Source organism: Jaculus jaculus, chromosome 11 (genome assembly GCF_020740685.1).
Source record: "Jaculus jaculus isolate mJacJac1 chromosome 11, mJacJac1.mat.Y.cur, whole genome shotgun sequence".
Classification (NCBI taxonomy): Eukaryota; Metazoa; Chordata; class Mammalia; order Rodentia; family Dipodidae; genus Jaculus; species Jaculus jaculus.
In genome coordinates this window covers 37,996,777-38,015,116 of record NC_059112.1, presented here as the reverse complement: position 1 = coordinate 38,015,116, position 18,340 = coordinate 37,996,777, and the positions used below count along the sequence as shown (strand labels likewise).

Genomic DNA, 18,340 nt, shown 5'->3' with positions numbered 1-18,340 from the left:
TTATGTAGTATTTTAATATTTTCTACATTGAATTAATTGATCAGATTACTGTATAATTGTTTTTATGGGATAGTTGGCTATTTTAAATAATAGGGCTCATTAAAAAATTTTCTTCATGTTTAAAAAATATTCAATAGATTTTGAATATGTATTTCTTTATGGATGTATCTGATCCTAAATTTAGTATTTTAGTGACTGCTCTCATTAAAATAGTTATTAGTTTTCTAGTCTTACTTCTGAAGTTAATTAATTATTATATGTTCATGTAATGAATTTATAATAAAAAGCATTACATATACAATTACAAATAGCTCATTGTTTAGGATAGCAATTAAAACAAAATTCTGTGTGAACATGTATAATTCATAAGTAATAATGCAGACATGAATATGTTTGTAGTATATATTACCCAAAGAAATAATTCCTTTAATTGCTTTTACTTCAGCATTCAATGTCAGAATATATATGTACATACAATAAATTTTAAAGGTTACATATTAAATAATAACCCAGGATCACAAAAACTTTCACATAGTAATATTTTCAAGATGTCTATAGATTTTACTTTATTTCTGTATGTTTTATATAGGAGCTATGGAAGTCTAGGGATAAAATGTAAAATGGTTTGATAAAATATATCAACATTTCTCAATTCGTGTCCCCCTTCTCTTCAGGAGAAGTCACCCTCTTTGGTTATACATGTAGCCTAGACAACCATGAGGGGGAGGGAGGGAGGCTTGTCCAGCTTGCATTATCTGAGTGAGTCCACAGTGAGAGTGCAATGAGAATGTGTGTCATGGCTGTTGGGTCTTTATAGCACATTAGAACATTAATGGAGAAAAAAATGGCAGAGATGTCCAGTGGAGTAAAATTCAATAGCTATTTCTAATCAAATCTTTAGATGGAAGTACTGAAGCATAATGAGAACATTTCCCCAAAATAACTTGAGTAGCATAAGCTAAACTGAATTTCTAAATATTTTTCATTAGAATTAGGCATATAATACTATCACTATTGCTCAGTATAGTTCTTGAGTTCCCTGAAATGCTATAAGATATGGAAATGAACTGACTTTTGTTTTAGGAAAGAGGAAATGGTGATTAAATAACACTCTTTAAATATGATTAAAACCAGAAATCCCCAAGCTTATCACAATTAATGAAAGATTTTAGTATGATTTGTGTCAGCAAAAGTCAGTTGCTTTTATCTGTATTATCAACAATGAGTTAGGAAGATAAAATTTTTTTAAAACATCTCATTGGTAAAACAGCAATATGAAAACATTTAATGAAAAGTTAGCAGGAAGGCCACAAAGCCCATATGGGAAAAATCCTAAGACTTAAAGAAGACATAGAACAAGAATATCTAACTCTTACATATAAAACCTTGTGTCAGGCACGATTTTGAACATTTTGTGTATTTATCATTTATTCCTCACATCAGTTTTACAAAGAAGATACTATTGTTATCATTGGACTGCAGCCCAGTAACACTTGTTAGAGTGCATAAAGTCACATAGCTAAGACCTGTATCATAGTCTTAGGTGGGATGCCTTTATATAAAACATTATATAGTTAAGGTAATTCCTTTTATTTTTAACTGGATGGAATTATCTTAAGGTTCCTATGAGATTAACTGTTTAAGAGGAGCTTACTCCATCATTAAAGAAAAAGGTGGGTGTGCAGAGGGAAAGTGGAATCTACACCTTGCCAGGCCGTGGTAGCCACTGCAGGAGCTCAGGAGACAATCTTCCTAGACAAGGCTGAGGCGGAGGGATAGAGTACTCGCAGGGGCGGCCCAGTGGAGCCTGCAGAGTGGCGAGGCACTGCGCATGGACTGGCATGCTCTTGGAAGACTATTGCCCAGAAGAAAAGATGTTTGGTTTCACAAGCCAAAGTGTAGAGGGCTGTTTTGTAGAGCAAAGTCCTCCAGTTCTCGGAGCTGTTTTGGGTTGCAGGAGACTTGCTCAGGAGACATCTGTAATGCCTGTGTGCTGCTTGTGAAAAGATGGAAGAAGTTTCCAGCAGGGTCAAAAAGAAAAAACAAAAACAAGAGAAAAAAAAAAAAAAACTGTAATCATGTGGTAGATGCAAGAGCAGGACCCAGCCTAAAGACAACATTGAAACCAAAGAAAGTCAAAAGTTTATCTGGAAACAGGATCAAAAGCAACCAGATCAGTAAGCTGCAGAAGGAATTTAAACGCCACAATCCTGATGTCCACAGTACCACCTCCAGTGCCTCTCCAGCCCACTCACCATGTTATAGTAAACCAGTCAGATGGCTCAGATACAGAGATAGCTTCCAGCTCTAACAGAATACCAGTCCCCTCCCCACCGCCCCACTTTTTAGATCTAACATACTGGAAGACAGAAAATATGTTGCGGGATCAATTATAAGGGCCGATTTGGGGAAGAACTCACCTGTTCAATCCCTGCTGCAGCAATGAGAAAGCAGTGGCTGAGAAGCCAGAGGAGCGGGGCCCTCACCTCTGCCCTTCTCCACTCAGGAGTGGAGGCTGAGGTCGTGCAGGAACTTAAAGCAACTTAAATTTTGAAAAAACCACAAAGCAACAAACTGACCTGTCGTGGGCCATTGGGCTGGCCTTGAATCTCATAGTATTGGGTTGTTTGGCAACAAGACTTTTGCACCAGCAAGTAAGCAAGACTGTGAACATTCAGTGTTACTGGCAAGAGCTGACCGTTCCTTGAACCTTTATGCTTGTATTGCTGTGAACAGAGGGTTTGTTTCTCTCCCAACCTTGGAATAATCTTTTGTACTGAGAAGTGGTCAAGGCATATAACTCTGTAACAGAAATAAGTTGTTTTGATAGAAACTTGTGTGAAGGTCATGGAATTTTTGTACATAGGCAAACTGTTTGCAAGAAGATATTAAAAAGGACTGCTGAGAAATAAATGATGCTTCAGTCCTGGACTGGAGTCCTTGCTTTCATTCTTTCTCCTGTCTTTCTTTAATCCTCATTCCCCATCGGGCTCAAACCTTTTCAGCCGGCATGTTCCGGGACTGACTCTTCTATTTTTCACTTGGATACCTGCTATTCTGCCAAAAGACATTTTCTAGAATAAATTTGAATGGCTTATACCCCTTTCCCAGTCCCACAAACTCTGAAGCCAGTGTCTAGCTTACTGCAAGAAAAAAGAAGTGTACATAATAATTAAGATGCTGACAATTTTATAGGAGAACTGAATTCTGCTATAAAGTGCTCTTTAAGTCTTTTGATGTTGTTGTTTATTTATTTGAGAGCGACAGACAGAGGGACAAAGAGGCAGAGAGAGAGAGAGAGAGAGAGAGAGAGAGAGAGAGAGAGAGAGAGAGAGAGAGAGAGAAAGAGAATGGGCCCACCAGGGCCTCCAGCCTCTGCAAACAAACTCCAGACGCGTGCGCCCCGCCCCCTTGTGCATCTGGCTAATGTGGGTCCTGGAGAATGGAGCCTTGAACCAGGGTCCTTGGGCTTCACAGGCAAGCGCTTAACTGCTAAGCCATCTCTCCAGCCCACTTTAAGTCTTTTTAAAAATCCTCTTCTAATGTATGCATTTAGGGGATTTCAGGGGACAAAGATGGGATTTGTTGTATGATAGCCATATGTAGTTTAGTCTTACTATGTAGAGAGGCACTGGTTGGGGCATTTTTAAGATGGTGGCTACACTTTTTCCTCATGTGGATAATTTGTCATAATTCAGTAGCATGACCTGCCCCTAGAGGTAGTTAATAGTTTTAAAATACTAAGGTCTTGCCAATGTTCTGATTATTAAGTGGGACAGAATGAGCTTTTCTGGTACAAATAACTTGAAGGGGAATTTAATTTCTAAAGACACAAGTAGCTTAACTGTATGCATCCTGTGTCATCCTGCTTCATCTTCACATTGATAAAAACCTGATGTGAACCAGAGTTCCTTCTGAGGAGGAGGTGAACCTATACAATGAACAAGATATACAGATAGTACCAAAGTGTCACCACACGGTAGAGAACACACTCGGTTAAAAATGCTAAACTAGCAAGATAGACTGCATAATTCTTTGGGTTGTCAGGAATACAGGTGCCTGGTTCTCGGGACAGCTTCTTAGAGGGCTTGCAGTGTGTAAGTAATTGATGACGGTATTACAGAACTATCTGGGTACTTCATTGAAAGCCGCACAGTTCAGTTTTAGCTCTGGATTACCTCAGTTGACCTTTGTGGAGGCTTTATCTATAGAGTAGCTATTTGATTTATTAAGCTATTTGACCTACTAAGGTATTTTTTTACTCTTCCATTAAAGTTGATTAGAAGAAAAGAGGTGTGTCTGTTGGGTTAGGTTTGGTTTCCTTGAGTTGGGCTTTTTGAGCACTAAGATATGCTGAATGTGGATGTCTTGCATGTCTAAATCCTCACCAGACACAATGCTCAGTTGAACCCAATTCAAAGTTCTCTGATCACCTCTTTCCTAAAGAAGTTCAGGAAGAACAAGGGCGCCTCTTCAGACTTGTCATGATGAGGGAGGGGGGAGCATGTGCTTGCCCTAAGATACCACGACTCATGCTCAGTTTGAAAACTGGATTTGTAAAGTTGAATTGTATAAGGAGTGAACCACTTTTTATGGGCATCCTATTGTTTTCTAGTTCTTAGTCTAAATATTTATATTTCCTCCAAGAAACAGCCTACCTAGTTGAAGCCACCATGTGCACATACTACCCAGTGAGTCAGTTGGCTTGCCCATAGATAGCCCTGGAGGATGGAGCATGGGAGTCCAGTCATCATCCTCCTGAGTTATTTTGAAATGGCTTTTTTTTTTGGTACATTTTGGCTGTAGCATTGGTGGTAGAATATGCTATAATGGATCATCTCTACTTCTGTATTTATTTATTTACTACTGGATCTCAACCAGTCTTCCCCTTCCACCTCTGTGCCTGTAGGATGCACTGTATGTAGTCATGCACTTTGTATTAATAGATTAGAAAACTACAGGTCTGTTTTTGTACTTTTCATACTGTGGGATACTTGTAATCAAAACTTTTACTAGGGTATTGAATGAATTTAGTCTTATTAGAAAATTTAAAAAAAGAAAAATGTTGTGAGTTATAGTTCCATATCTACAATTTTATTTTACTTGTGAATGCTGCTTTTTTTTAAAATAAGATACTAAAACTGACTATTCCCGTGAAAGTAAACAATAAGACCTTTTGATATAAAAAATAAGAAGGCCGGGCATGGTGGCGCACACCTTTAATCCCAGCACTTGGGAGGCAGAGGTAGGAGGATTGCTGAGAGTTCAGAGCACCATGAGACTACACGGTGAATTCCAGGTCAGCCTGAGCCAGAGTGAGACCCTACCTCAAAAAACCAAAAAAAAAAAAAAAAGTTAAAAAATAAGAATAAGTTCCAGGAGGGTTATAAAATTTAAGAAGGGCTGGAGGGATGGCTTAGCAGTTAAGGCATTTGCCTACAACACCAAAGGACCCAGGTTCGATTACCAGGACCCACATTAGCCAGAGGTTGCACATGCATCTGGAGTTTGTTTGCGGTGACTGGAGGCCCTGGCATGCCCATTCTCTCTCTCTTTCTGTCAAATGAATAAAAATGAAATATTAAAAAACTTAATAAATAAAATTTGAGTAAAAAAAATTTAGTAATTTTAGCAAAATAATTGTACAAATATGTGGTGCTGCCTAAAGCAAGTAAGAAAAGCCAAAGACACAGAGAACGTTGAAGCAGTCATCAATGTGTGCCATAAAATTCAGGTACTATTTTATTCTGAAGAAAAATACTGGCAGCACAACAGACAAATGGTTTATTCTCCTTAGAAATAAAGAGTCTACCAAAATTATAAAGATAAAAATAATGTAAGCATAGGCAAATATTATGAAATCCCTAAGACCAGAAAACATGAGAAGATCTTTGACTTGTTTGTTGCAAAAGTAAAAGTTAACACTACAGTGAGATGGCATTTATACTATATGAGAAAGTAAGAAGAGGTGAGGGAATATGTGTATGTGTCCTCATGGTGCTATGGTGAACTTGAGTTCCTCTTGTTTGGAAGGTAGTCGGGCTGTCCATAGCCCAACTTAAATGCATATAGCCTTTATCCTATAGCTCTGTCTAGGCAGGACATGACTTATTGTAGTGTTATGCACACAGACAAATAGCCAAAAGAAACAGCTTGAGTCTTCATCTATGGGGGATTTAAAAATTGTGATACATATATTCCAGACCTTTGAAAATGGTAAAGTGTTCATAGCTATTAAAAAGAATGGGTAGCCAGGCATGGTGGTGCACATCTTTAAACCCAGCACTTGGGAGACATGAGTTCAAGGCCAGCCTGAAACTACATAGTGAATTCAGGGTTAGCCTGGACTAGAATGAGATACTATCTCAACAATTTTTTTTTTTTTTAAAGGAATGAGTTGGACATCATCTGTAACATGGAGGCACAACAATGACTTAGCTGTAGTCCAGACAAGCTGAGTCCAAGGTGCTTTCATGCCATCAAAAAATAGCTAAGACTTACAGCTGTGCTTATATATTCATGTAAGCATGGAGAAGGATGGGGAAGGATGCAGATGAGGAGTAAACCAGCACACAGAACACCATAGTCACTTCAGGAACATTCAAGTGAATCTGTTCTGTCTCTTTGTCAAGCTTTAGAGTGTTTTCCTTATTTTAGTAGCCATATATTAGTTTGTAATTTTGAACTCAATTATATATATATATATTTAAAAATTTTACTTTATTTATTTATTTGAGAGTGACAGACAGAGAGAGAAAGAGGGAGAGTGAGAGAGAGAGAGAATGGACACGCCAGGGCCTCCAGCCACTGAAAACGAACTCCAGACGTGTGCACTCCCTTGTGCATCTGGCTAATGTGCGTCCTGGGGAGCCAAGCCTCGAACCGGGGTCCTTAGGCTTCACAGGCAAGCACTTAAACACTAAGCCATCTCTCCAGCCCAAATCTTATTTATATTTTAAATATTACTATTTAAAATTTATTTGAGATATAAAGAAGCAGATATATAGAGAGAATGGGCATGCCCAGGACCTCTAGCTGCTGCAAACAAACTCCAGACACATGTACCACCTTGTGCGTCTGGCTTACATGGGCCCTGGGGAATCAAACATGAATCCTTTGGTTTTGAAGGCAAGTACCTTAACTGCTAAGCCATCTCTCCAGCCCTCAATTTTATTATTTATTTATTTATTTAAAAAAAATTTTGTTCATTTTTATTTATGTACTTGAGAGTGACAGAGGGAGAAAGAGGCAGATAGAGAAAGAGAGAGAGAATGGGTGTGCCAGGGCTTCCAGTCACTGCAAACAAACTCCAGACGCATGCACCTCCTTGTGCATCTGGCTAACGTGGGTCCTGGAGAATCGAGCCTCGAACTGGTCAATTTTATTTTTAAAAGCAGGCAAACTCTTGGTACTTAGCAAATTTTGTATTTCAATAAGGTCATGCCGTGTGTGTGTGTGTGTGTGTGTGTGTGTTTTCTGTTGTTGTTGAAAAAGATAAGTCCCTTCTTCCCAGTTCCCTGGTCCTGGTAGGTTTCCCTGCTACTGGCTCAGGGCTGCCTGGACCCCGGGAGCTCGCTGTGGAAGCAGGCCCCTTCCTCTGCCTTCCTGATTGAGGTATCACCATACCTGATCTACAGCTATATTACAAAGCCATAGCAACAAAAACAATATGATACTGGCATAAAAACAGAAACGTAGACCAATGGAACAGAATTGAAGACCCAGACCTTAAGTCAAGTAACTACAGCCACTTGATCTTTGATAAAGGTACATTAAAGTAGATTGGAGAAAAGACAGCATCTTCAACAAATGGTGCTGCACAGATTGGATAACCATGTGTAGAAAAATGAAACTAGACCCACTCATCTCACCATACACAAAAATCAAGTCCAAACGGCAAAAAGACTCCATATAAGACATGAAACTGTTCTACTGGAAGAAAGATAGGAGGAACTCTATGGTATAGGAGTGAGGAAAGACTGCCTGAACAAAACCTCAGTAGCCCAGGAAATTAAACAGTCAGTCAACCAATGGGATCTCATGAAGCCAAAAAACTTTTGCACAAACATACCATAAGCAGAGCCAATAGATTACTGTACTAGTCAGGGTTCTCTAGAAGAACAGAACAGATAGAAAGAATTGTATTCAAAAGGGAATTTATTGGATTAGTTTGTAGTAGTTCAACAATAGCAGATTGCAGGCCTGAGAGTCAAGGAACCTGGTAGTTGTTCAGTCCATGAGGCTGGATGCCTCAGCAGTCCCAATCTGGTACTGAAGGCGTGGAGATGTCCTGGAGAGACGCTACTCTCAGTCCACGCTGATCTGCAGTCCACTATGGGAAGCAGCAAGCAACAAGCAGGGAACAGCAAGCAGCACTGGCAACTAGGTTGAGGGGTTAGATGCTTTCCTTCCCAGTTTCTTTAGATAAAGGTCTCCCCCACCCCACTGAGAGGGACTGTCTGCTCTGGGGGAAGGGCTCACCCTGGGGGATGGATTCCTCTTCAGTTAATCCTTCCTGGAAGCAACCTTAGAGACCCATTTATGAGGGATGTCTGTGGATTCCTAAACAGATCAAGTTGACACAAACTTGATCGTCACAATTATCCACTGAATGGGAGAAAATCTTCACCAGCTATAACACTGACAGAAGCCTAATATCTAGAATCTACAAAGAACTCAAAAAACTAAACAGTAAAAAATCAAACAACCCTCTCCAACAATGGGCCAGAGAACTGAATAGGGAGTTCTCAGAGGAAGAAACACAAATGGCTAACACACACTTAAGAAAATGTTCAACATCCCTAACCATCAGGGAAATGCAAATTAAAACAACCATGGGATTCCACCTTACTCCAGAAAGGATGGCAATCATTAAATATCTAATAGCAACAAATGTTGGTGAGGATGTGAGGAAAGAGGAACCTGCATCCGCTGTTGGTGGGAATGTAAACTTATACAACCACAATGGAAATCAACATGGAGATTCCTAAAAAGGATGAACATAATCCTACCAACAGACCCAGTTATCACCTTACTGGGCATTTATCCTAAATGCTTGATGCATCACTACAGAGACATGTGCTCAGCCATGTTTATAGCTGGTCAATTCATAATAATAGCTAAGAACTAGAATCAACCAAGGTGCCCATAATTGGATGAAGGGAAAACAAAGCTGTGGTACATATATACAATGCAATTCTACTCAGCAGTAAGAAAAACTTATACAATGAAATTTGTAGAAAAATGGCATATTTGGAACAGATCATACTCAGCAAACTCACAATCAGAGAAAGACAAATGCCACCCGGTCTCACTTGTCTGAGGTTCCTACCCTGGACCTGCTCAAATTGCTGACATACCAGATAGGCAAATCAAGGCTCAGACAATAGGGATGGAAGGTTTGGGGGGAAGAAGAAGGGGAGGGGGGAAACAAACACAAAACTAAATCCAAAATGAACTGGAACAATACAAACCTTTATCTTTGGAGACAGAGTCAAAGATATAACCCTCAAAAGGAGTAAGTGGGGAGCACCTGAAAAGAAGGGCCCTGGAGAGGGTGGGATGAAGCCTAAGCTTAAAACAATTTTTTTTTTTTTTTTTGTCTCTGGTCTGTCACTCCCAGTTCCAGAAATTGGTGGCTATGCACATTAAGCTATTGATTGGAGAGACCTGCGAGGTCTCCAAATCAAGACCACTTTCTGTCAAAGCACTTGATTACCTGCCTGAGGCAAAAGGTAAGAGCCTATTGCTGAAGACACCATATGCTGCCTACACAGAGCATGGAGAGACCTGGATGGAATCTAGAAGAAAGATGATCCCCCTATAGCCTGTCTACTAGTGCTAGAAAGCACTACACGAGCTAGTGGGAGAAAGTGGCTAATAATGGTGTAAGCAACCAGAAGTCTAAGCTACTTAGGAGCAAACACCCTGGCACAATAGGCGTACACATCCTTGGTGGGTAACCAATAGCTTTCTGATTGGCTAAGAGATCCAATCAGTATAAAGGAACCCATGTCTGGAATTGGGAACCAGATCAGAATCCTATGGAGGCAAAGATTATATTCTCCAATGTCAAGCTCTAACCAGTCTTTGGCTAAAAGAGGGGTTACACACATCAAATTCTTCCCAAATTAATAATGCTTATCCCATTTAAACTATGCTGACTCCACTCTCCATTGGAGAATCTGGTTTTCTTTTTCAGAAGGTAGTGAGACCTGAGGAGATAAATTGCCCCTTACACTTTACCCAAGCCAAAGCTGAAACCACAGAGGAATTGGGGAGAAGAGCAAGAGTACTGCTTCCATGCTGAACCTGATAATCAGCACCAGGATGTAGCACCAGACTCTGTGGATACTCAACACCTACCAAAGCAGAGATCCAGAGGTTTCTAAGAGCTCATCACTGAAGTAAATTAAAACTCACCCACCATGGCTCAGGGAATTTTGCAGAAGAAGGGGTGGAAAGATTGTAAGAAATACAGGTTGAGACATCATGCCCTGAGGCATTCTTAACCCCCACCCCCCACCAACCAAAAATAACTGACTGCTACTCCCACAATGCATAAATCACAATCTCACAGGAAATACTTGCAACCTACTGAGGAAGGTCTCCAGTGGAATGGGGACAGGGACGAGGAAAAAGAAGGTACCAACATATGATATATCCATACAAAATATGTTGTTAATAATAATAAAATAAAACATCACAAAGAAGAATTAATTAAAACTTTTTAAAATTGAACTTAAAATGACTAAAAATAGTCAATGAATGCTCAAATTATGCAAAAATCAATTTGGCTCAAACCAGAGAACTGTATTAAGTGTCTTTCATGATTAAGAAATCAAATTAAGCCGGGCATGGTGGCGCATGCCTTTAATCTCAGCACTTGGGAGGCAGAGATAGGAGGATCACCGTGAGACTCCATAGTGAATTCCAGGTGAGCCTGGGCTAGAGTGAGACCCTACATCGAAAAACCAAAAAGAAAAAAGAAATCAAATTATGCCGGGCATTGTGGTGCACGACTTTAGTAACAGCACTTGGGAGGCAGAGGTAGGAGGATCGCTGTGAGCTTGGGGCCACCCTGAGACTCCATAGTGAATTCCAGGTCAGCCTGGGCTAGAGTGAGACCCTACCTCGAAACAAAAAAAAAAAGAAAGAAAAAAAAGCAAAGAAAGAAAGAAACCAAATTAGGGCTGGAGAGATGGCTCAGCAACTAAGGCTCTTGCCTACAAAGCCTAATGACCTGGGTTTGGTTCCCCAGCATCCATGTAAACCAGGTGCACAAAATAGTGCGTACATTTGGAGTTCATTTGCAGTGGATAGAGCTCCTGGCGTGCCTATACTTTGTCTTTTTTGTTTGTTTGTTTTTGATTTTGATTTTTTGAGGTAGGTCTTACTCTAGCCCAGGCTGACCTTCTTTCTGTCTCTATCTTTCCGCTTGCAAATAAAATAAACAAATAAATAAATAACATTGCAGAAAGCATAAGGGGAAGTATCATCTGTCAAGACAGCTATGAGCAATAGATAATCCAACTTCTTCCTGATGATCCCATCCTGTCCCAAAACTTATACTTGCTTCAGAGAATGTCTTCAGATATAGTCATATAGTTCCTTGTGTGCTTGAAACCACACAGCCTGTGGATATAGGCAGAAGCCAGGGCTAAAAACATCAGATAGAAAAATGGAAGGGTTCAGACGAGTGTAGGGATCAGTTGAAGAAATGCAACAATAGTTCTATTTCCCTTTGCCTCAACTACATAGCTCGCTTGATCCTTCATCCTAAGTGCCCTGGCCAACCTGATGCCTACTTGATTAGTCTCAAGTCTCTTCTCCCTCTTGTCTGTCTTCTCCCCTTTCCCTCTTTCATTCCTTGCTTATCTCCTTTTCACTTTCTCTATTTCTTTTCAACTAAATTAATCCGGTTTTGTGGTATTTTGAGACTATTTAATATGAAAAGTAACTGATTTACTATGCTATGTAGTAGTATATATAGTGCTTTATGATGCTTATCCTTATTACTGTCTTATAGTGTAGGTATTAGGAAAGGAATCCAGAGTATGCTTCCATAGATTCTGGAACCAGAGTCCCTGGGATCAAGTCTTGGTAGCTTTGTAGCCTTGGGGAGTTAGTTAGTTCTCCCTGGACTTTAGCTCTTCAAGTGTAAACTGGTGCTGTTGCCCTTGCTTAAGTCAGCTGTCCACTCTGGAGGGTGTACTGACTTTCCATTTTTGGCTTTTCATGTGATAAAATAAGTCTTGATTACTTGCTTATATTAAAAAATGGGGGCTGGAGAGATGGTTTAGCAGTTAAGCATATGCCTGTGAAGCCTAAGGACCCCGGTTTGAGGCTCATCTCCCCAAGACCCAAGTTAGCCAGATGCACAAGGGGGCGCATGTGTCTGGAGTTCCTTTGCAGTGTCTGGAGGCCCTGGCACGCCCATTCTCTATCTGTCTCTTTCTCTCACTGTCTGTCTGTCACTCTCAAATAAATAAATAATTTTTAAAAAGTAAATGGGAGTAGTAATCACTACTTTATTTCACTTTGTTGGATAATTCAAACCATATAGTGTAAAACAGTACCTGGCACTTAGCAACTATTCAAAAATACTATATTCATTATTAAAGTAAGAATCTAATAAATTTAGCAAATACTCATGGAAATGAGTATATTTGTTGAACATCTATCCAACCATCAATATAATGAATATATTTGTATTATCCTTAGTATCTATAATATTATTAATGCTAAGTATTTATCGAAGTTTGAGGCTGACCTTATAAATATTATTGACTTTTAATGTTTTGTTCATCTTACTTTTCAATTTAGGATATCCTGTATTATGAGCAGCTTAAGACCAATGTGATACAGCATGACCTTTTGGTGGACAGTCTGATTTACAAAGTAAGTAAAAGTCAGCACAGCTTCTCCATTTAATTAATGTCATTTAAAATGGATTTTTAGCTTTCAATATTCTGGGCCTACATTATGTGCAATGGTAAGTATTAAGCGTAAAAATAATTTCAGGGCCTGGGCGTGGTGGTACATGCCTGACATCCAAAACTTGAGAGGTGGAGACTAGAGGATTAGAAGTTAGAGGTCATCCTTGGTGTGGTGATTTGAGTCAGATTTCCTCCATAAGCTCATGTATTCTGAATGCATAGTCCTCAGCTGGTAGCCATTTGGGAGATAGAACCTTCCTAGAGGAGGTATGTTTCTGGGGACAAACTTAGGGGTAATCTAGCCAGCTCTCCTTGCCAGAGCTTAGCTCTCTGTCCTACTGCTCTCTTCCACCTGCTGTAGCAGAGGTGATGTCCAGTCTCTCTGCTCATGTCATCCTATCCCTGCCATCATGAACTTTCTCCTCAAGACTCTAAGCCAAAATAACAAAGCTTTCCTCCCACCAGCTGCTTTTGGTTGGGTGCTTTGACCCAGCAATGAGAAGGTAACTGCAGCACGTGGCTCCATTGTGAGTTTAACACCAATCTGGGCTACACAAAACCTTGTCAAAAATGAAAAAGAAAGGAAGTAAGAAAAAGCAAAATAGCACATGATCACCATATCTGTAACACTGGGGTTGGTCTTCCAAGTTTACATCAGCATTCAATGTTATCTTCTTCCTGTCAAGCCATCCTCATGATTCTTTCTTAGCCCTTCATTTTTTCTCTAAGAGAATAAGTATTTATTATAATTTTAAGTTTAAGTTTACTACACAAACAAAAGTAACTAAATTAAAATAAAAAACAATATTTAATCCTATTTATTTTGTGATTGTATTGGGCCTACTTGTATGCTGCCTTTGTATTGAAGCCATTAAATTTGTTTTTTATTTTCTCAATTTTTGTTAACATTTTCCATGATTATAAAAAATATCCATGGTAATACCCTCCCCCCCCCACTTTTTCCCTTTGAAATTCCATTCTCCATCATATTCCCTCCTCATCTTAATCAGTCTCTATTTTATTTTATTTTATTTTATTTTATTTTATTTTATTTTTCTCTTTTATTTTGATGTCATGATCTTTTCCTCCTCTTATGATAGTCTTGTGTAGGTAGTGTCAGATACTATGAGGTCATGGATATCCAGGCCATTTTATGTCTGGAGGGAGCATATTGTAAGGAGTCCTACCCTTCCTTTGGCTCTTACATTCTTTCTGCCACCTCTTCTGCATTAGACCCTGAGCCTTGCAAGGTGTGATCGAGATGTTACTCAGTACTCCAGTCACTTCTTTCTAGCACTATGATACCTTCTGAGTTGTCCCAAGGTCACTGCCATCTGAAAAGAGAAGATTCTCTACCCAAAGTGAGAGTAGTGTTAATATAAGGGTATAAATATTAAGAGAAGTGCTTACTGGGCAGTTTGATAAGCATAATATATACATTTTTCCAGACATCAGCAGATGTTACATCCCTGTTTTAAGTTTTCAGTATCAGGGATGTATTCCCTCCCATGGAGCAGGCCTCCAGTCCAACTGGAGGGCAGTTGGTTTCTACCATGACAGAAATGCCACTGTTGCACCCATTGGGTCATTTAGCCTGGCTGGCCAATTATAAGGCTTGCAGTGTCCACTGTTGAGTATCTTCACTGGTGGTATCTCTTTCTCCCATTGAACTACATGTAGAATGGTTTCTTCCAGCTTTCTGTCAGCTGGTCTACATGGAGGAGGTTGTCAGCTCAGTTCCAGCAAGATTTCTCAGTGGCCTTGCAGCCCAAGTATGTGGAGTCTTCAGCAATAGGGTCTTACCTTCTATTCCTGGTGGGAAACAAAGGGCCTTGGCAATGGCCTATAATGTTTTGGGGACATCAGGGACCTTCCTGGCCAGCAACTCACTGGAGGTATCCCATTCCTGGCACTGAAAATTTTCTAACAATGATCTATGGCTCCTGAGTGTTCCATTGTCCGAAACTGGAGGATTCCATATGATTTATTTGTATCCTCTTAGATTTTGTTTAGCCCTCCCTCCACCATTCCATTACTCAATCTCTTCCCCTGACCTCACTTTGGGCCTTTTCATCCCCATTAATCTATTCTTCTACTTACATATATACAATACCAACCTATTAAATACCCTCCTCCCTTCCTTTCTCTTCCCTTTATAGCTCTTTTTTTTAGCTTATTGGCCTCTGCTCTAAGTATATAACCAAGTACATGTCAAGTTGTGTGAAAGGGATACATTGAGTAGTGGGTACCATCAGCTAGACTATAAATGATAAGTCCATTTCCCACTTGGATAGTGGTGTTTAAAGGAATGAATGGGACAATGCTAACCTAAACACAGAACATCATCAGACCTTCTCTGAACTAAACTATTAAATGGCTCTGTCTGAACTGTCCTTAGCCATCTGCCTTGCATACAGAACCTCTACTTTTTCACCATTAATTATGATCTGGTATTTGCTTCTTAACTCACCTTCATAATCACACCCTTGATAAAAAAGATTAATTTCTAGTAAGAAGAATAAGGTTTGTTGGATGAAGATTAGCTTTGGTAATACACATACCATTGTAATATGTAAAAATTTTGATGCAGGAACCAGTTTTAACTCTTTTTTTTTTTTGGTTTTCCGAGGTAGGGTCTCACTCTAGCTCAGGCTGACCTGGAATTCACTATATAGTCTCAGGGTGGCTTCGAACTCAAACTCAAACTTGCGGCGATCCACCTACCTCTGCCTCCCAAGTGCTGAGATTAAAGGCATGCACCACCATGCCCAGCTTCAGTTTTAACTCTTTAAGAGGCAATATTATCTCTGTTGAGAATGTACAACCTTCACCTCTGCCCATGTTGTCTCAAACCTAGAAGATATGTCTTTTCATTCCCTGTAGTCTGTAGCTTCAAAACTACCTCCATCCAGGACCCATCCCATCAACCCCCAATTACTACTTTGCTAAGTAGCCCAGTTGAAAGTTGTAGACTATTCCACTAGACTGTCATAGGTTTCTACAGTATTTCTTTGTAATTCTTCTTGCTTGCCAGTGGAGTATAGACTTCTTGGCGATAAAGTTGTATCCTTTTTGGTTCGTTTGTGTTTTGATTTTGGTGTGCATTATCCTGACCAGCCAATCAGTACTAGTTGAGTTAATTATATGTTAGTTTGAAAAACATTGTCATCCTTTAAGTCTACAGGTTTTATAAACAAGTAAGGTCCAGGACCTGTATATAAGTATGGATAAGCAGATGAAGAATAATAGTAAGCAAGGGGGTTTTTGGTTCATTCTTAATATAGTTTCTAGATACTTCATCTGTATCTGATATTTTGCTAAGCATTTACCCATACCTTCTGAAGTAAGTAGTACCATACCCATTTATGGAAACAGTTTGCTTTCTGTTACAGTAACAAACTATCTGAGATCAACAACTTTGAAAAAGTGGCTCACTTTGGCCCATAGTTTCATGTTCACAGTTTATGGTCATTTGGCCCTGTTACTGTGGTGAATCAGCACTTGATGGTAAAAGTACAAAGTGGAGTAACCTACCTGCCTCATGTCACCTGTGAGGCAAAGAGCCAGCACGTGGCCAGAGTTCCAGATTCTCTTCAAGGGTACACCCCACATGGCTAAACTTCCTCTCAGCAGCCCCAGCATTTGAAGTAGCTACTGGTTCCCAAAGTCATGTGAACTGGGAATCAAGCATTTAACACGTGGATTTGGGGGGCACTTATCCAAACCATACCAAAGACTCCATTTGGAATTACTGACCAAAATTATACAGATAGTAGCAGCAAAACTGGAGTTGAACGCTTCATGAAATCTGATATTTGTCCATATTCTTTACACTCATGTGTTTCAGCAGCAGGTTTCAACTCATTGTAAAAATGTTCAGAGACATCCTAGGACAAATGCAATGCTTCACCTTATTCTTCTGGACTTCTATTTATTTGTTATTAGTAAGTGACATATTACATCACAGGAAACCAATTTTAATTTCTGTTAACTATTTTATCATTTTAATTTTTAATTTACTCAGTAAACATATATTGGATTCTTATAGGTTCCAGGGCCTGTGTTGGTTCTAAATGAATAAAAAGCAAGGCCCCGAGGCCAAGAGAGAAGAAATTGCTAAAATCACTTCAGATGAGGAAATGAAAATATTTGTATCTGAGGAAGGAACTAGTATTCTTTCTAGGGGAGACATGAACTAGCCTTAAAGTTAAGTTGTTAAAGCAGGAAATTAGTGTTATTAGCCTCCCCGTAATGTGGTGATTTTCAAGTAAATAATCACAAAGGCATAAAAGATATTTGATGTGTTGAAGGCACAGAAAATATGTGGACTTGAGCAGTGAGCTTGGAGCAGTAATGTGGGGCCAAATCATTATGGTTTCTGTTGGATGTTACAGTCCTATTTGCATGTTGTTACCATCCATTTACCTAAAATTGAAATAAAAGTAATTAGTGAAGTCTAAGATGCTATAAGGAATTGGAGAACAAATAATGTGTCACAAGTATTAGTTGGTTAAATATATAGCAATGATAAAATCAAATTGAGAAGTTTTGAGAATCATATACAAGTCTTTGGAACATTTTTTGTAAATGTTGTATGTATTCCTTAGAATTATATGCAGATTAGTTTGACTTCTTCTCAGTACTTGCTCCTTTTAATTCCAGGATGTGAAGTTGACAGCAAGCAATGATGATTATTATTTTGTATTTGAAGATTATTTATATCAGGTAAGTTAAAAATTACATATATATATATATATGTGTGTGTGTGTGTATATATATATATATATATAGTTTCAGATTCTCTAAATCCTGATTTTTTAAAAGATAGTTAACTATTGTTAAGTACCTCCTGTTCTATATTTGGAATAGAGTTAAATTTCAGTCTTACTAGATGAGAGAGTAAAAGTTCCTAAATTAGTTTCTGGGCTATTTCTTTTGGTTATATAGGCATTAGCATGTAAGTTTTCTTCCTTTCTCTCTTCACAAAATCTTAAACCAAATGTCAAATTTATATTTGGACTATCTCAAGAAGTTTAGAGAAAGTACTTTTTTTCATGATATTTCCATTGACAATACTGGATAAAGAATTAAATTTCTTGGGCTGGAGAGATGGCTTAGCAGTTAAGCCTGTGAAGCCTAAGGACCCCGGTTCAAGGCTCGATCCCCCAGGACCCATGTTAGCCAGATGCAGAAGGAGGCACACACATCTGGAGTTCGTTTGTGGTGGCTGGAGGCCCTGGTGTGCCCATTCTCTCTCTTTCTATCTGCCTCTTTTTCTGTCTGTCACTTTAAAATAAATAAATAAAAATAAAAACAAAAGAAATTTAAAAATTTTTAAAAAGAATTAAATGTCTTAAAATCAATTTGAAGTGTCATGATTATTCTGATTATTTAATATGCTT

At 39.0% G+C, this 18,340-nt stretch overlaps 1 protein-coding gene and 1 pseudogene across 3 annotated transcripts in view; both read left to right on the top strand.

The window, feature by feature from the left end:
• Tbc1d19 (TBC1 domain family member 19) overlaps window positions 1-18,340 on the top strand; it is a 170,399-nt gene that overhangs the window by 84,400 nt on the left and 67,659 nt on the right. For all 3 annotated transcript variants that reach the window (XM_045130142.1, XM_004656101.3, XM_045130143.1), the window contains 2 exons: window positions 12,826-12,900; window positions 17,601-17,663. In XM_045130142.1, the coding sequence (XP_044986077.1) occupies window positions 12,826-12,900; window positions 17,601-17,663 (138 nt within the window). The remainder of the gene's footprint in view (window positions 1-12,825; window positions 12,901-17,600; window positions 17,664-18,340) is intronic.
• On the top strand, window positions 1,832-2,554 carry LOC105943854 (annotated as a pseudogene).